Consider the following 17,701-nt stretch of genomic DNA (forward strand, 5'->3'; position numbering starts at 1 on the left):
CAGATGCGCCTAGGCGCTCAAGCAAGGCACATATTAAGGTATGTGCTTGGCCTAGGCCTTAGGCCCAACACTTTTAAAAGACGCGCACCCGGTGCGCCTAGAGGGGCTTTGTACAAACACGGCTCATAAAATTAAGAAATTCAAATTATAAAATCATTTATTTTGTGTAAGGATTAAGAATTTAAGACACTAAACTGGACTTGTTTGGGCTTCCCTTGAGGGGCTTAGTACAAACACGACTTGTAGAATTAGGAATCCAAGATGTTTTACATCACATTAGTTATTTGAAGTAATATAATTGAGGAAGTAAAGAAGTTGCGGGTTTTAGATGCTTCAAAATGTATTTTTTATGTTTGATTTTGCTTTTAAATTTTCATTTGAATATGCTTTATATTTTTTATTAATATTTTGTTTAACATTTTTAATTTGGGGAATTTACCGCCCAACCAGGGGCATAAAAAAATACCTCGAAAAGCTCTGTACTACTTTAGAAATCTCCCAATTTTATACCTTGAAAATACAAACTTCTGTCAACTCCACTGGCCCACACCCATGCCACCCCCAATCCTGTCATATTTTAAGAAATACCCAAAATACCCCAGGCACCCACTTGACTCTCGACCTTTTATAGAAAAACCCAGGAATACCCCTCGCATCCCGTTGCGATTCAGTTAATTTTCTCTCTCCTCCCAACGTCCTTCAATTCTTTTGTTCAATGGCGCTCGTTTGAAGAAGACGATAGAGTTTCTGCAAGCGGCAGGGCTGGCACTTTCCTTCCTGTTGGACAAGGCATAAAGTTCTGCAAAGAGAACCTTGCAGAGGACTAAGATGACAGAGGTTATTTAAAGGGGAATTTTTCTTATTTAAAGAGAACTTTGTAGAGAAGCATTCGAACGCCAAACTTGTTCATACAATGTAAGATTCTAACTCTCTTTTTTTCTTCCTTCTTTGTCATTTTTTCCATTTTCACTATTTTTTTTATCTTTATTATTCTTTGTAACTCCCGCTTCCCTTCATCTGTCTCGTTGGGACGGCAACGACAACCTGAGCAGCGGCAACAATTTTTTCCCCCGTTTTCTAAGTTATGAATCAAACTAATATCGTGTAATAACACTAACTGACCTAGTGGTCATCATATTTGTTAGGTATTATGGTCTCTAAATTGAAATAGCGACATACTGTTCTTTCTACATTTATGTCTCACTTTTCACATGTTCTTCCAATTTTTTTATCTTGTTTAGTTGTTACGAATGGAGGAACCCTTTGAGATTGAAGTATCCTTGATATCCTGAGGCGAACTGTTGCTGCTTGCCACCTCCCATGTCCGAGATTTACTATAAATACCGTGGGCAACAAATTTTATGCAGTCGCCACTGTGACTGCGTGGGGAGATGTGATAAGCTTCTATGGGGATACAACTGATATGCCCGATGCATCGGTTGAAATGGCTGCTTGAGCGGCCATCCAATATCTGTGATCACGCTTGCAGATCAACATAAGGGATGCAAACTTCGATGCCATGAAAGAGTACCAGCACATTTGCCTTGAACGGGAGGTCGAACTACAGGATGTGAGGACAGAATATCTAGCATTGAGACGTGAGTTTTTGCAATTGCGCGGCGAGGTCAAACGCTTGCGGAATATCGCTACATGAAATGATCGAAGTGGTCTCCATTAATGAGATCGGATTGTGTCTAAATGATCGGATGTTTATGCCAGATCAAACATTTTGTGTGTAATTTGTTTATATAAACGTGTTTTCGTAAAAGCACTTTCATAAAGTGCTTTCATAAATCTCCCGTGTCCGAGATTTACTATATTTTTATTTGATTAGTCTTTTATGTGTTATGTTAATATGTTTATCCAGCTCCACCAAAAATGATTTATTTTCCTAAATGCTTCATATATACATATATCCATATGCAGGACTGAACAACAACGAAATCGAAATGACATAAGTCTGACAACTATCCTCCGTTACTTAAAAAAATGAGTAGATATTTTTCTGAAAAAATGACATAAGTCCGACAAGAATCATATATTTACTAATGAATTACATTTACAATTAAAACTGGTTTATTGCAAATTTATAAGACATTTTAGATGTGTGTTAGCCTATTGTAGTCCACATTTGGTGGATTATTGTGTGCACGTACCGAGATGGATTGACTTCAAGTGTATATGCCGGAGGCATCCGGGCCCTGAAGAGCCTATCTAAGGGCCCATTCACCTTCTGAGATTTGTTTTGACCTTTTTGTTTTTTGTTGTCTTTATTTCTTTTGTAATTAAAAAAAGGGATGAAGGTTTATGTTTCGGTGCGTCTTGGGTGTTTTTTTGGGGGTGATATCTTGTCACATATTTGTTTATCTCTCTTATTTTTATTAAAAGTTTTCTTTTTATTTATTACCAAAGAAAAGGTGCCAAGGCGAAGCTAGGCGATAAGGGAATGCCTTGTTGCTTAGTCACCTAGGTGAGCTCTTAGGCGATGAGTTTTGAAAATAAAAAAATATAAATCATAGGGTAGTTTCCTAGGTTTCGTAGTAATAAGCAGTAATCTTTAATTAATAATTATCATAATCCTCATGAAGCATGTATAAACCCCATATCAAAAGATAGAAAATCAATATATTTATGACAAGAAAAATAAGAAAGGAAAGAAAACATACAAAACATAAGGGCTGAGCCCTTGTGTTGGTCCTATTGTTTATTATTGTGCCAATTGGATAAAGTCTTCAAATTACTTATTACTTATCTATTCAGGTTTTAAAGTCTTAAAAGGTTTAAGACTGTGTCCTTTTGATAATAACTGAAGATGTGGAACTGAAAAATCTTAGTTTCCTGAAGAATGATGATATCTAGTTTTTCCCTCTTAAGAGTTTCTTTTATTAAGCTTCTTTTCAGTTCCTCTCCCAGTCCCCTAACATTCCAACTGAGGATCTTCATCAAGGCTCTGTTACAATCTTTCCCTTACTCATTCTACTTATTACACCAATCGATGAGTCCAAATTCTGATCTACCAATCCCCATTGTAATCTTTTCAGTTCCTTGTTTGTCCCTTTCTTCATCCCTGTTCCTGCCTTGGACACTGTACTCCTACTTATGCTTCTTTTGAGATCTCCTTATGTACTAGCTTTCCCATCTTTGTTTGAATTTACAATGCCCAGTTTTCTATCTAACTCATCTGGACCCAGCTTTCCTAGTTCGACTCCTTAATTTGCCATGTGTGCAAAAAGGAACTTGCCAACAATTTGGGAAAGTGGGGCACTTGAACCTGAAACACAAACAAAAGAGGGTTTTCGGTGAGAAACAAAAGAGGCAAGCAAGGAGTCAAAACAACTATGACCAAGGTTAGAAGAAGTATATAATGTAGTGCCTGGGTTGAGGAGGTTTTAATTTGCTGGAGGAAAGCAACTTTGTCTCTTTTGCAAATTCCTTGGTTCGGAGTTGTCTCTAATTTTGGTTCACCAACTTGATCGGTTGTAAGATTTCAACAATGCCTCAATCATCTCTTCCTTCGCATTGCACCTTTGATCTTCTAAGTGCCTCCTCTTGGGCATTAGTGACATCCTTAGAGAGGTATGAGCTGAAATCTATATCCAACTCTTTCTCTTTTTTTGGCAAAGTGTCTAGGAAAAGACTAGACCAGTGATTTAAAAGGCGCGCCTAGACGCTCAGGTGAGGCGCATTTTAGGGTAGGCGCCTCGCCCAGGTCCTAGGCGCAGCCCATTCAAAAGGCGCACGCCTGGTGCGCCTTGTGCCTTAGCCCAGGTGTGCGCCTTTTGAAAATTTGCCGCTTTTTCCTTTTTTTTTGAGTTTGGCCGCTAGGCCGGGGGCTCTACCCTTGGACCCCCGTGCCACGCCCCTTAAGGCCAGCCCAAAGGTGGCTCGTAGAATTAGGAATGTAATATTTCACATTCTTAAAAGCAATTAAAACTTTAAAATTATTATTTTTTGTGTGAAATCTAAGAATTTAAGACCCTAGCCTCGAGGGGCGTGGAACAAAGGCGGCTCGTAGAATTAGGAATGTAATATGTCACATTAGCTACTTGATGCAATTGAGAAAAAAAACAGATTGTGGGTTTTATATGTTTGAAAATGTTTTATATGTTTGATTTCATTTTTAAATTCTCATTTGAATATGCTTTACATATTATATTTATGTATTTTAGTTTTAGATAATAGGTTTTTTAAAACAATTATTTTAAAACTTAATATTTTTATTAATATTATGTTTTATAATTTTTGGATTTTTTTGATTTTTTTTGAATTTTTAGCTTTTTTTTTTAAATTGTGTGCCTTGCCTCAAAAAGGCACAATGCGCCTCAGGCGCAAAATTGTCCTTGCGCCTTTTTTGCGCTGTGCGCTTTTAAAACATTAGAGTAGACACAGGAGTTGGCAGCCAATTTGCATCTCCTGCTTTTCCTTCCGAGCTGAGAGGAGTACTAGTGATCCTTCCATTTTCGATGGTGGGGGTTGTAGGGATGTTGGGATCGACATTTCCCGAAGACGTAGAGATCTGTTGGGCTTTGGTTCTGATATGAGAAGGGGTTCCAACTGTATTCTGGTTCTTTTCTTGGAAGGTTTCTTAGCGATCTCCTTTAGAAACTTGAACCTCATGCAAACTGTTCTGCACAAAATGTCTAACCATTTCGAAGAGAGGAATGAATTCTCTTATTGCTCACCCTTATTATAGAAAAGCCTAGCTCCTGAAAGTGTTTCATTTTAACTTCAACTTCCAGAAGACCACCACAAAGACTCCCAATTAATTCAAACACCTACTTTATTTCGAATAATCAGCCATCCATCAGAGCTCAGATAGTTTAGCTCAATGCTCACCATGGGCCACCAATGAGAGACCGATGCTCATTTTCCAAATATGAAAACTATTTCTAGCCTTGTCCAAGTTGTGACCAAGAGGCAAAGCCCACTACTTTGTTTGAATTGAAAGGAGTTAGTTGCAACAGCTCAGGGGCATGACAATTTGTAGTTAGCCCCAACTCCACTTCCCTCCAAGTCAAGTCTTCTTTCTTAGTGTAAATGAAGGCAGTTTTCCCATTTTTCAAATGGGCTGGTCTTGTGAACCATAATAATGTGTTAAACTTCTCGTCGCCACCACTTTATTGAGTATACTCTTTTTCTTCAATTGTGGAAAAGATTTAGGCGAAGGAACTGAAGTGTTTGCTCTCATGGGGGGGGGGTAATAAACTCATCTATGTTTGTAGAAAGGTCTTTCATCCAGTTTTGTTGTCTTCTTCTAGGGTGCAGATATTATGCAACCCATTTGTTCCTTCCCAATGCCTTACCCTGTTAAATTTCCCCCATCTGTTTTTGTTGACTTGGACAAGTCTCACTCTACCCCTTTTTGCTCGTTTTTTGGGTTCTTTTTCCTTTCTTGAACTTCTACTACCTTCTAAAGGACATCCACCAATCAAATCACCTCCTATGTTTTTTAGCTAAATCATGTCCAAGCTTCTCTTCCTCGTTCCGTTACCACTATCTCTTTGAATCGCCTATTGGAGTTTAACTCTTGCTTGAAAGTTTTGGATCTAATAGCTAGCAGTCATTGTGCCATCTCTTATCTTGGAGTCACCATTGAATATCTTTCAATCCTTCAAATCGTTATTGGAGATCTTTCAATCTAGCTCGAAGCATTAATTTTGCATTTAATCGTTCATTAATTTTATCAATTAAAACAATGTCATCTGCAACATGCACCATGGAACTTCCTCTTGAACATGCCTAGTCAATTCATCTATTATCAATATAGAAAGACAAGGGCTAAGTGCTGAACCCTGGTGAAGACCCATCATAACTGTAAACTATGAAGTGTCTCGCATTGGTTGTTACCACCTTGTACATATCCTTAATTTGGTCTATATACCTATTTTGAATTCCCTTCTTTTATAAGACCCATCATATTATCTCTCAAGGAACTCTATCATATGCCTTTTCTAGATCAATGAATATGAAGATCTTTCTTCCATGGTTCATCTCCCTGGCATAAAGTTAAATTGGTTCTTTGATACACTTGTTTCAAATCATAATCTTTGTTCAATTATTCTCTCTCAAAGGCTCATAGTGTGGCTTATGAGTTTAACCCCTCAATAGTTATTACACCTTTTTATTTCACCTTTGTTCTTAAACATAGGCACTATACTACTGTTTCTCCAATCATCAAGAATCTTCTTTTGTTTCACTATCTTATGGCTTAGTTAGCCATAACATCTGCCCAAATAGCAAGCTTACCTCTCCCATACGTTTCCACATTTCATTGGAATCCCATCCGGTCTTAACGCGTTTCCCTTCATGTTCTCTAGTGCCTCTTTTACTTCAGAAAGTCTAACTCTACGAAGGTATGGGCTATTTTTAACACTACTAGTATAATTAGATTCCCCTCTATTAGCACCCTCTCTCTGCTGTTCATTTAATAATTTTCGAAGTAGTTTTCCACTTTTGTTTGATTTCCTCATCTTTCACCAAGACTTTTTAGTGCCTAATATATGTATTTGTTTTGATCAGCCTGGATTGAGCTGGACGTTTACAGTATTTAAGTACTAAAAGTGTATTCCATCTAGTTTCAGCCAAATTGTTGAAGCCTTGCTCTATCCTTCTATTTCATTCTTTGAGATTTACCGAGAAGATTCTTGTAACCACTTTCATGACCTGCCTTTTGCCCCCTCCGCCTTGGGAGCATCCTGGACTGTGTTCCACCCTCTATATTGCATTTTGACAAACCTCAGTTTATAGAAACTGTTGTTTTCTAGCCTTCTTGTTGGGGGTTAGTGCTGTATGTTTCTGTTTATGTGTGGTATTTCTATTTATTTGATTAAGTAATGGCTATGTTTAAGGTACTGTGTACTTAAATTGTTTCTTTATGTGTATGGGATCTTTTTTTAACTTGGCATTTTTCTTTTCATTTTTTAATAGCTTTGCATTGTTTATTACAGCTTTCTTTTGTTAGTGAAGAAAGAGATAGATTAAAAAAGGAAGTCGTTGCAATGAAGAAGAATGTTGAAGCAGAGAGTGAAATGACCAGTGAAACCGTTATCCAGGTCATAGTAGTATATTTTCTTTATTGTATTTTTTCTTCATGCTTTTTATCCTGATAGTTTTACTTGTACTTTTGGAAACACAGGAGCTAGAATCATTACTTTCTAAAAAGGAATATTCCATTAAAGAATTGGAGAGCAATTTAAATGAACAAAAAGAAGTCATTAATCATCAGCATGATGAAATAAAGTTGCTCACTGAGAAGCTGAATAATGAAGCAAGGAGAATCAAGTCATTAGAGAGGGAGGGCGATAGACTTCGCTCTGAAATTTCTTTACTCGAGTCCAAGGTGAGTTATCAAATCTAAAGTAATTTCAACATATTAGGGCATATTGAAAGCTAATCTGAGGTGGGGTGATGTTGCTGTGAATTGCAATGTTGATTTGGCTCCTGCTTTGAGCCATGTGAGATGAAAGCCAATCTAAGTTGGCAAAAGATTGTTTGTAACATAACATTTCATAATGAGGATGCAGGCCTTTAGTCACTCTGCATGGCAGTGTCTGGTAAAAGTCCCTGAGATTGCCTGGGCATTTTCAACTGTCTGGACCTGATTAGTGACAATCAATTACTTGGCTTTACCTAGGCCACAGTTAAAATATTTCTTTTAATTTTGGATGGTTAATGATATTGGGCTGCTAAATTATTGCATACTTAAATTTTAAAATCAGTTAGCAATTTATAAGTCAAAGATTTTTCTTTGTCATATCTGCAGTATCTGATATCTTCCCTCTAGTCATAAAGATTTTTCTTTGTATTCTTTTTCCATGAAAACAGAATACCTCATGTGTACTTAGACTTGAAATTTTAATTTCCTTAGACTTTAAAATTAAAATGTGTAATTTTAGTTATACATTTTCTATTAATACGTTTACTTTTTTATTTATTACAAAAAAAAAATAAAATGTGTATATGAATGATCATATCTTAGTTTAGACTTGAGAATTTAGTTTTTTTAATTGTATATAATGTTTATTTGTAGTGTTTCACTATTGTACTAATGTGTGTTGTTTGAAATTTGAATTATTTTGTTCTTGAATCTGCTAGGTTCTATGCAACCTAGTAGTTTCTTATTTTAATATTGTTTATGATGCATGCTTGATTTTAATAATTGAAACAATAGAAACTAGAGATTTATCATAATATTGTTTATGATGCATGCTTGATTTTTGCTTTAAAAGTCTTGAGGATGAGGATTACCAAAGCAAAGTGGTGCTTAATTATACCATAGGATCTGTTAAACTATGACTGTTGCTTGGGTACAAAAGTTGTACAAAATAATTTTTCTTCTATTTTTTTAGATGTTCAAGTATTTTTTAAAGGTTTTTGACAACTTTTAGAAAAATCAGAAGAAAATCTTATGATTTACGATATGACTTCATTCAGCCCCTTTATGATTTATGATAAGATTATGATTTTTAAAACATTGCTCGTGTTCATATTTGCATTTACTGTTTCAAGCGGTAAGGTAGTGATTACAGTTATGGTTGATCCACTTATCACTAGAGATGGTCCAAGATCTAGCAATTGAAGAAAACTGGATACACAATCCAGAAAAGGAAAGTCTGGACGCAGCTGCCCAGAAGAGAAGTACATATCTCTCTCAAAACTTCACAGATCTCAATGAAAATTTCAGAGTATGCTGAGAAGGGCTATGCGACAACTCCTTTCAAATCTTACTGCAAATGGATGTCAAACGAGAGAGATCCATTGAAATCTCTCTTGCTAGATGCACAGAGTGCATAAAAATGGTTACTGGAAAGATCAAGACAGTCCAGAACCAATTGGCAGTGTTACGAGTTCTCAACGGATTAAGAAAACAAAGTGGATCAGAGAGAAATGGATCAAGGAGCAATCTGCTCTGGTACCATGTGAACCGAACTGAGAACAAGAGCGAGAACAGAATTAAGGGTGTCAAGAATGGTTGACCCCCAACCCAAAGAACCTCTTTTATATTAAAGATATAAAAGATATGTACAGTTACAAGAATACCCTTATAGGGCTGAAAGATAAAAAGAACAAATAAAATAATAAGAATACTATTCTGTACAACAAGGGCTATACTAATAATGTACATCAAGATATATCTTCACAGCTTGGATCTACAAGAATGAGCTCAAGATATATAAATAGCTGACGAGAAACATGATTGTTATAGTACAGTGGATGGGGAGATCAACGAATGCCCTTGTGGATACTTTGGCAAAACAAGGGACAAAGAGGGAAACACTATTTTGGGCTTAACTGTAATTTTATAGTAGTACTCATGTATTCATTGTTATGGTTCTTTTGGTTTATGTTTTTTTGGGTTCCATGTCTTGGAGAGGCGGCACCTCGCATCTTCCCAAGGGTCAGTAATTGCCTCTTGATATTAATGAAATGTTATATATTGTTTATCAAAAGAAAAAAAAGAGTATGACTCCCTTCCAAGCTTTTTTATTGAAGACCTCCACCCTCTATAGTTCCCTACAGAAGGCATCATCCTTGGTGGCAGCTGCTGGTTCCTACCTGTTCGACAAAGATGAGGTCTTGTAGACTCTCAAGCATAACTTGCTCAAATCTCAACAGCAAATGAAACATCAGTATGACAAGAAGCACAGATTAGTAGAGTTCAACTTCAAGGACCTACTTATCTCAAACTGCATCCTCACCAACAAGCTTCTATAGCCAAGCACATTCGATATTACCTCTTACCCAAGCTTTGTGGCCTTTTGAAGATCGCAGTGAGGGTGAGCCTCATGGCATGTCGCCTGAACCAGCCTGAATCTACACAACTACATCCTATGTTTTACATTTCCTTGTTGAAAAAGCACTTAGGGAGTTAAGTTATTTGTTGCCCCACTTTACCGGACCTGAAAGAAGATGCTAAACTTGACCTACTGCTAGAACGGATCATTGATTATGAATGGGTCAAAATTGGAAGAAAAGTTTTCATGTAAGCTTTGGTTTGGTTAGGCTTGCCCATTGAAGTTGCCACTTGGGAGCAATGTTTTAAATTGTAGAGGTGTGCCGTGATGTGTTCCATTACCTAGAGGTGTGAGGTGTGCTTTAGAACATAAGCGGTGTAAGCCTCATGTACACCTCCTTAACAAGAGGGGGATGAGGAGGAAGAACAAGAGGAAGGAGGGGGAGGAGGAAGGGGGATCTCATCTTTTTTTTTTTTCTTTCTTTTTTATGAAGGATGTCTTGTATTAAGGAGAATGTAGATGCATAACACTAGTTGAAAGTTGGGATCTTATTGAAGCAAACAAAGTTGAAGCTTCACTCCTAACCCAAACTTTCTTTCTCTTACCCTTTCCTTCCCTTCCCTTCCCTTCCCTCTCCTTTCCTTTTCTTTCTTTTCTCTTTTTTTCCTTTCTTTTTTTCTTTCTTTTTATTTTCCTTCCCTTCCCTTCCCTTTCTTTTCTTTCTTTCTATCATTTTTGTATGAGGCTTGCATGAGTGAATGAGGAGTACATCTCTAGCATGCCTTATGCAAAAGGCGTATGAGGCAAGTGCTTTGGAGGCATCAACGCTTTTGGCATATGCCTCAGGGTGCAAACCATTTAGTACATTGCTTGGGAAGTCTTGTGTAGTTCTAACCCAGACTATCCCTGGCTTGCCCTCGGGGATGAAGTCCATCTTGAGGAGGGGGGAGATGTTAGGGCCCAATTTGAGCCCATCTTGGTGAGAAGGTCTCTATATAATCAACTCCATACACCTGAGTATACCCCTTGGCTACTAGTCGAGCCCTACACCTCTCAATGGTGCCATCAACATGACACTTGATGGTGAACACCCACTTACATCCCACTGGTTCCTTCCCATGAGGAAAATCCACAATATCCTAGGTATTATTTTTGTAAAGTGCTTCTACTTTAGTTCTCATAGGTTGGGAAGTGTTAGAGCTAGCCGGATAAGGGTAGATTAGTCATTTTATTTCTATTAAGTTATGTGCTTATGTGGCAGTTTTTAATAGAGACTTCCTGTCCCATACTTAAGTGGGGGGCAGTTTAGTCTTTGTACAACTAATTAGAGGCTAATTCATATTAGGGTCGACTGGTAGGGTTTATGCTATCAGATTCAACTGTTCCTCTTCTTCTTCTTCTTCTTCTTCTTCTTCTTCTTCCTTTAATTTGAACTACTGAAACCACTGAGATAACATGGTATCAGAGTAGGACGTTGCTCTTTAAATCTCTGCTCGTGACTGTTGCTCCTTTCTGTTCGTGACTTCTTTTTCTTCTCTCTGGACTGCAAATGGAGAACACAAAGTCGACCAAGGTCTGAAAACACTTCGGCCTCTCTTTCTCTGCTTAGAACTTGATTGCCTTTCAAGAGAATAACTCCAGAAATAAGTGGATGGCCAACTGGAGCTCTCCATCAAAGTTGGTTATCCTTTTTTTTGTGTTGGTGTTTCTGGGTTGGAAAACCCTAAAAAATCTGCTCGTACTGATCAGAACTTAAAGAACTAGGTTCTTTGTAGCCTTGGTTCTTGGTAAAAGGCCCAAGAACAGGCTGTGTTTACAGTGACCGAATGGTGTAGGGGTTACTGTAGTGGTTGTAGTTGATGTCTTTGGACTGGTAGTGACCTTTAAAAAAAAAAGGGTCAGACAGACCTATACCATGTGGGACAGAGATGGTTGTGTGGTGATGCTTTTGATGCTCACTCTTTATTGAGCAGCCTCAAGAGGGCTTGTATGTGGTTAGTAAATTGCTGAATTACTGTAGTGGTGATTTATGGCTCTGTGTAATCAGTAGTGGTGTGAGCAAGAACAAAAGTTGTTTTATTTTTTTTTTTGGGGGGCTGGAAGGAATGGCCGAATTGCCTACACCAATTCTCTGCCTTGTTGGTGTTGTTTGAATGTTGGTTTACCTTTTGTTCTTAATCTGGATGGTAGTTTGTGCACAGCCTTGGCTGTTGTAGTATTTGGTTGGTGATTGAGAGTTCAACATTAGAGATAGCAGTGGGGGAGACATAATGGCAGCAAAGGGAGATGGTTCTAGTGATTAGAAACCGAGTGTGATGATCCCCTCCGATTATTTGGGTGTGAAGATGACCTCCATTAAACTTAATGGTGAGAATTATGTGCCATGGGCCAAGTCAATGGAAGTTTTCCTCAAGGCAAAGAGGAAAGTGAAACACGTGAAGGAAGATAAACCATCAGCTGATTCTCTAGGGTTTGACGACTGGGAACAGGAAGATGCCCAAATCATGACATGGTTATGGAATAGTATGGAACCCAAAATAAGTACCAACTTTATGTTCTTAGGTACAGCTAAGGACATATGGGAACATGCCAAGAAGCTTTATTCTGGGCAGGATAATACTACAAGGGTATATAAGCTCTATCACGAGTATTTCGATCTGCAGCAAGGGAATAAAACCCTAGAAGAGTACTATGCCAATATGAAGAACCTCATAAATGAACTCGATGTCTATCATCCCCTCACTCTAGATGTTAAGGTTCAGCAACAACAGAGGGAACAACTAGATGCCACTAGGTTCTTAGTGGGGTTGAAATCAAAATATGAACCAGTAGGGCCCAAATATTGGGAGGCTCTACTCTTCCTACACTTGAGGAAGTTTTTGCACGACTTTGTAGGATTTCTTTGGGATTTACAGAGAATCCCACACAGTCTGACAGATCAGCATTTGTGATAGACACAGAAGGTGGACATGGTACTAGAGGGGGAGGACATGCCTCCCAAGGAGGTCGTGGTGGTTCCGTATTTGGCCGTGGTGGTGGTCGTGACTCAGGGGGAGGCCGTGGTAAAGGAAAAAGTAACTCTACAAGGAAGTGTACCCATTGTGGTAGGGACAGACATTCGATGAATTTCTGTTATGATCTCCATTGCCCTCCTTCTACATGGGCTAATCATGCAGTAGCTGGTGGGGTTGATGTCAGTGATAACCGACAGGCAGATCTAACACCTTCTACATCTACATCTTTTTCCCGGAAGGAGATGGTGAGTGTACCGCGCGATGAGTATGAGAGGTTCCTCTAGGCTACTTCACAGCATACTACAACCACCCTTGCCCACTCAGGTATAGCTTGTCTGGCATCCAAACCCTCTCCCTGGATTATTGACTCTGGAGCCTCTGATCACATGACCGGGACTCCAGGTGTGTTCTCTTCCCTCTCTGAAACTTCCACATCTCAAACTGTTACCCTTGCCAACGGTTCCTCTTCTTCCATCTGTGGTGTTGGTAATGTTGACACGACTTCTCTTTCTTTATCATCTGTTCTATGTCTCTAAGTTTCCATTCAATCTTATGTCTGTTAGTAAATTAACCAAGACTCTTAATTGCTCTATTACATTTTTCCCTTCCTTTTGTGTTTTTCGGGATCTCAAGACAGGGAAGAAGATTGGTGGGGGGCATGAGGTTGGTGGATTGCATTACCTTGACGGTGGTGGATCGTTAATTGTACTTCAGACTTCACTCACTCCTCTACAGTGGCATTGTCGATTGGGATATCCATCTCTCAAGGCACTCAAGATACTGGTTCCGTCTTTGAGTCATTTGTTGTCTTTACAGTGCGAGTCGTGTCAGTATGGGAAACATCGTTGGGTTCCCTTCAGTCCTAGAGTTGATAGTCGTATGTTGAGTCCTTTTGCTTTGGTTCATTCAGATGTTTGGGGTCCGATTGCTAGTTGGGGTTGACCCTTCACCTCCTCCAGTGCAGATCCCTACTAAACGGCCACTGATCTGGCACGTGTATACTCATCGACAGACACCGGCTCCTTCAGCTTCTACCTTGTCTGCGGATCTTGTTGTTGTTTTTGTTCTAGAACCTTCAAGATTTGATCTTCCCATTGCTTTATAGAAAGGTAAACGTATTTGTACCCTCCATCCCATTTCCAATTTTGTTTCAGTCTCTCGCCTTTCCGCTTCACATCGCTAGTTTGTTTCACTGTTGTCATCTATTTCTATACCTAAGAATGTCCAAAAGGCTCTTAGCTCACCTGGGTGGTGGCAGGCAATGGAGGAGGATCTCTCTGCCCTTCAGCACACTCAAACGTGGGAGCTCATTACTCTTTCTCCCGGTAAGCATGTTGTGGGTTGTAAATGTGTGTATACTATTAAATACTTGTCGGATGGTAGTGTGGAGCGTCTGAAGGCCAGACTTATTGCTAAAGGTTATTCACAGTTGTATGGGGTGGACTATATGGAGACCTTCTCTCCAGTGGCTAAGATTGGCTATGTCCGTGTCTTAATTTCCTTGGCAGTTATGTATGATTGGCCCTTGTTTCAACTTGACATTAATAAGCCTTCCTTCATGGTGACCTTATGGAGGAGGTATATGTGGAGCAACCACCTGGGTTTGTTGCTCAGGGGCAGGATGGTAAGGTGTGAAGATTGAAAATCACAATTTATGGGTTGAAACAATCGCCTCGTGCTTGGTTTGGGAAGTGGTGAAGAATTTTGGAATGAAACAATGCCAGGTTGACCACTCGGTGTTCAGCTATGATTCAGAAGCCAGAAAGATTTTATTAGTGGTCTATGTGGATGATATTGTCATAACTGGTAGTGACAAATTGGGAACCAATAAACTAAAGGTCTTTCTGCAAAACCATTTTCAAACAAAAGGCCTTGGGACATTGAAGTATTTCTTGGGTATAGAAGTTGCTAGATCAAAACAAGGTGTAAACTTGTGCCAAAGAAAATATGTTCTTGATCTGATGGATGAAACATGACTGTTAGGTGCAACACTGGCTGAAACTCCCATGGAGCCAAATGCTAAGTTGAGCAGTGATACAGGGGAAATATTTGATGATCCTAGAAGGTATAGACAGTTAGTGGGGAAGCTGAACTATTTGACTATCATGAGACCATACATCTCCTTTGCAGTCAGTGTGGTGAGCCAATTTATGTAGAACCCTCAGATACCTCACTGGGATGCAGTTCTTAGAATTGTAAGGTACTTGAAGGGAGCTCCAGGCCATGGGTTATTGTACAAACCAAGAGGAAGACTTGAGGTAATTGGGTATACAGATGCAGATTGGGCAGGCTTTGTGTCTGATAGAAGATCTACTACAGGTTACTGCACATTTCTTGGAGGAATCTTGTGACATGGAAGAGTAAGAAGCAGACGGCTGTGGCAAGGAGCAGTGCTAAAGCCGAATACAGAGCCATGGCACACACTACGTGTGAATTAGTATGGCTAAGGAATCTCCTACAATGAAATCGGGTTCTCCATGGGTAGACCTATGAAATTGTTCTGTGACAATCAAGCTGCACTCCACATCTCATCTAACCCTGTTTTTCATGAGAGAACAAAGCATATAGAGATTGATTGCCACTTTGTGAGGGAGAAGGTCCTTATTGGAGAGATAAGTACAAAACATGTGGGCTCACGTGATCAATGGGCAGATTTATTTACAAAAGGCTTAAGCTCAGGGAGAGTGAACTATATATTTAACAAGCTGGGATTATATGACATATATTCTCCAGATTGAGGGGGAGTGTTAGAGCTAGCCGAATAAGGGTAGATTAGTCATTTTTTTTTCTGTTAAGTTATGTGCTTATGTGGCAATTTTAATAGAGACTTCTTGTCTTATACTTAAGTGGGGGGTAGTTTAGTCTTTGTACAACTAATTAGAGGCTAATTCATATTAGGGTTGACTGATAGGGTTTATGCTATCAGATTCGACTGTTCCTTTTCTTCTTCTTCCTTTGGTTCGAACTACTGAAGCCACTGAGATAACAGGAAGAAATAAAGGCTAAGAAAGAGTAATATGATGGGGACAATATGCTATAAGAAAGGTGTTTAGAAATACAATGTGTTGTACATTTTCTCTTACCTTTTCTCACAACTATAGGTAGGCCAAGTCTGGGAAGGAAGGTTTTGGAGCAGGTTCCTATTCTTTTGCCTCTCTTCAAGAGTTGGGAGTGTCTGAGGATCAATTGTAGATGGGGGAACAACCTATTCATGTCATAGCCTATCTTTGGTATCACCTCTTAAAAATAGGATGAGTAGTGAAAATTGGAGGACTAGAAGGTGGAGGAGCAGGAATGGAAGAACTTGGAGATGAGTCTGCCAATGGGACAGAAGAAGCCACAAGGGATTCAACTCCAGGGTTGACAAGAGAAGGCAGAGGAAGTGGTGAAACAAACAACTTAATGGAATGATCGCCCTTAGGAGAATGGCTATAAAAAGGAAGTGACTCTCAAAGGTGACATCCATGGAGACAAAACTAGTGCCACTTATGTCTTTGAGAGCTAGGAACATGAACATAACATGTGCAACCAAAGACACATAAAGGAATATGAAACACTCCACCCTTAGGGAAGAACACAACAAAGGGAGATTTGAACCCCAAGATTCGAGAAGGCATGCGATTAATAAGATAGGTAGTTGTCATAACTGCATCACCCCAAAATCTTACTAGAACATGGAAGGCAAAAAAGATGCTCTTGGCTACTTCAACAACATGTTGATTCTTTCTCTTTGCCACTCCATTTTGCTATGGAGTGTAGGGACATGAACTCTGATGTATAACCCCAAACCTCTCAAAATATGAAACAAGATCCTTCTCAAAATATTCCTACGCGTTGTTTGATCATAATATTTTGATGAGGGTATCACATTGGGTAAGCACAAATTCAAGAAATTGCTTCACAAGTTTGGGTAACTCAGCACGAGAATGCATAATGTAAAGCCAAGTGTAACGTGAAAAATCATCAATAAACAGAATAAAGTATTTATAACCACCCATGCAAGGTAAATGGTATGGCCCCCACACATCAGAGTGAACAATATGAAAAGGAATTGTGGATCTTTTATTATGTGCAGGATAAGAGTTTCCACAATGCTTTGACAACTCACATGACTCACAATGTAGATTTCACAACTTAATTTCCTTAAACAAAGTTGGAAACAAATGACTCAACGAATAAAAAACTTGACCCAATTGATATTGACATAACATAATATGACTGATTGACTCTAACACATTAGAACCAAAAGCAACTTTCTGAGCTGATACTTGACTTTGCTTAGGAATATCCAACAACTATATCCCATTCGTCTTATGGCCACTTCCAATCACCTTCTGAGATTTCATGTCCTGAAAAACATGGTAAGAAGGGAAAACAGTTACATTGCGGTTCAAGGTTTTTTTCAAATTACTTACTGAAAGCCGGTTCATATTTAATTTAGAAACATGAAAGACTGAAGATAAGGTGAGGTATCGAAAGCTTTGATGTTTCCCTTTTCCGAAATAGGGGCAAGGGAGCCATCAACAAGGGAGATCTTGTCTTGGCCAGATAAAAGACAATAAGTAGAAAATAAATGGGACTCACTAGTCATATGGTTTGAGGTTCCAGAATCAATTATCCAATGGGTCCTGTGATTACTTGTGATAGAAGCGGTTTGTAGTAGCACAAATACCTGAATGGGCATAGGAAAAAGAGGATATTTCATGAAGAAGTACTAGTTGTAGTAGTAGATTCTAAGTGGTTGATGAGTCATCCATACTTCTCATACTTTTCTTCAACATCAGCAAGCTGTTCTCCCATTGATTTCTCATCATTGGAACCCTTTTCAACCTCATAAGAGGCAGCTACATTGTCATTGCCACTTTCCCAGTCCCACTCTTCTTACCATTATTGTTGGAAGCTCTAGATGTAGCTTCCAATAGGTATCCTTCGTGTGCTTAGGTTTCTTGCAAT

The 17,701-nt window shown here is 38.9% G+C and overlaps 1 protein-coding gene across 2 annotated transcripts in view; it reads left to right on the plus strand.

Annotated features, from left to right (window-relative positions):
* The window catches only part of MAD1 (mitotic checkpoint family protein), a 105,312-nt gene that overhangs the window by 63,508 nt on the left and 24,103 nt on the right, over window positions 1-17,701 (plus strand). For both annotated transcript variants that reach the window (XM_088887540.1, XM_010254059.3), the window contains exons 9-10: window positions 6,948-7,052; window positions 7,136-7,339. In XM_088887540.1, coding sequence (XP_088743666.1) covers window positions 6,948-7,052; window positions 7,136-7,339 — 309 coding nt within the window. The remainder of the gene's footprint in view (window positions 1-6,947; window positions 7,053-7,135; window positions 7,340-17,701) is intronic.

The sequence above is a fragment of the Nelumbo nucifera genome, chromosome 5, assembly GCF_055504915.1.
Source record: "Nelumbo nucifera cultivar China Antique chromosome 5, China Antique-T2T, whole genome shotgun sequence".
NCBI classification, from domain to species: Eukaryota; Viridiplantae; Streptophyta; class Magnoliopsida; order Proteales; family Nelumbonaceae; genus Nelumbo; species Nelumbo nucifera.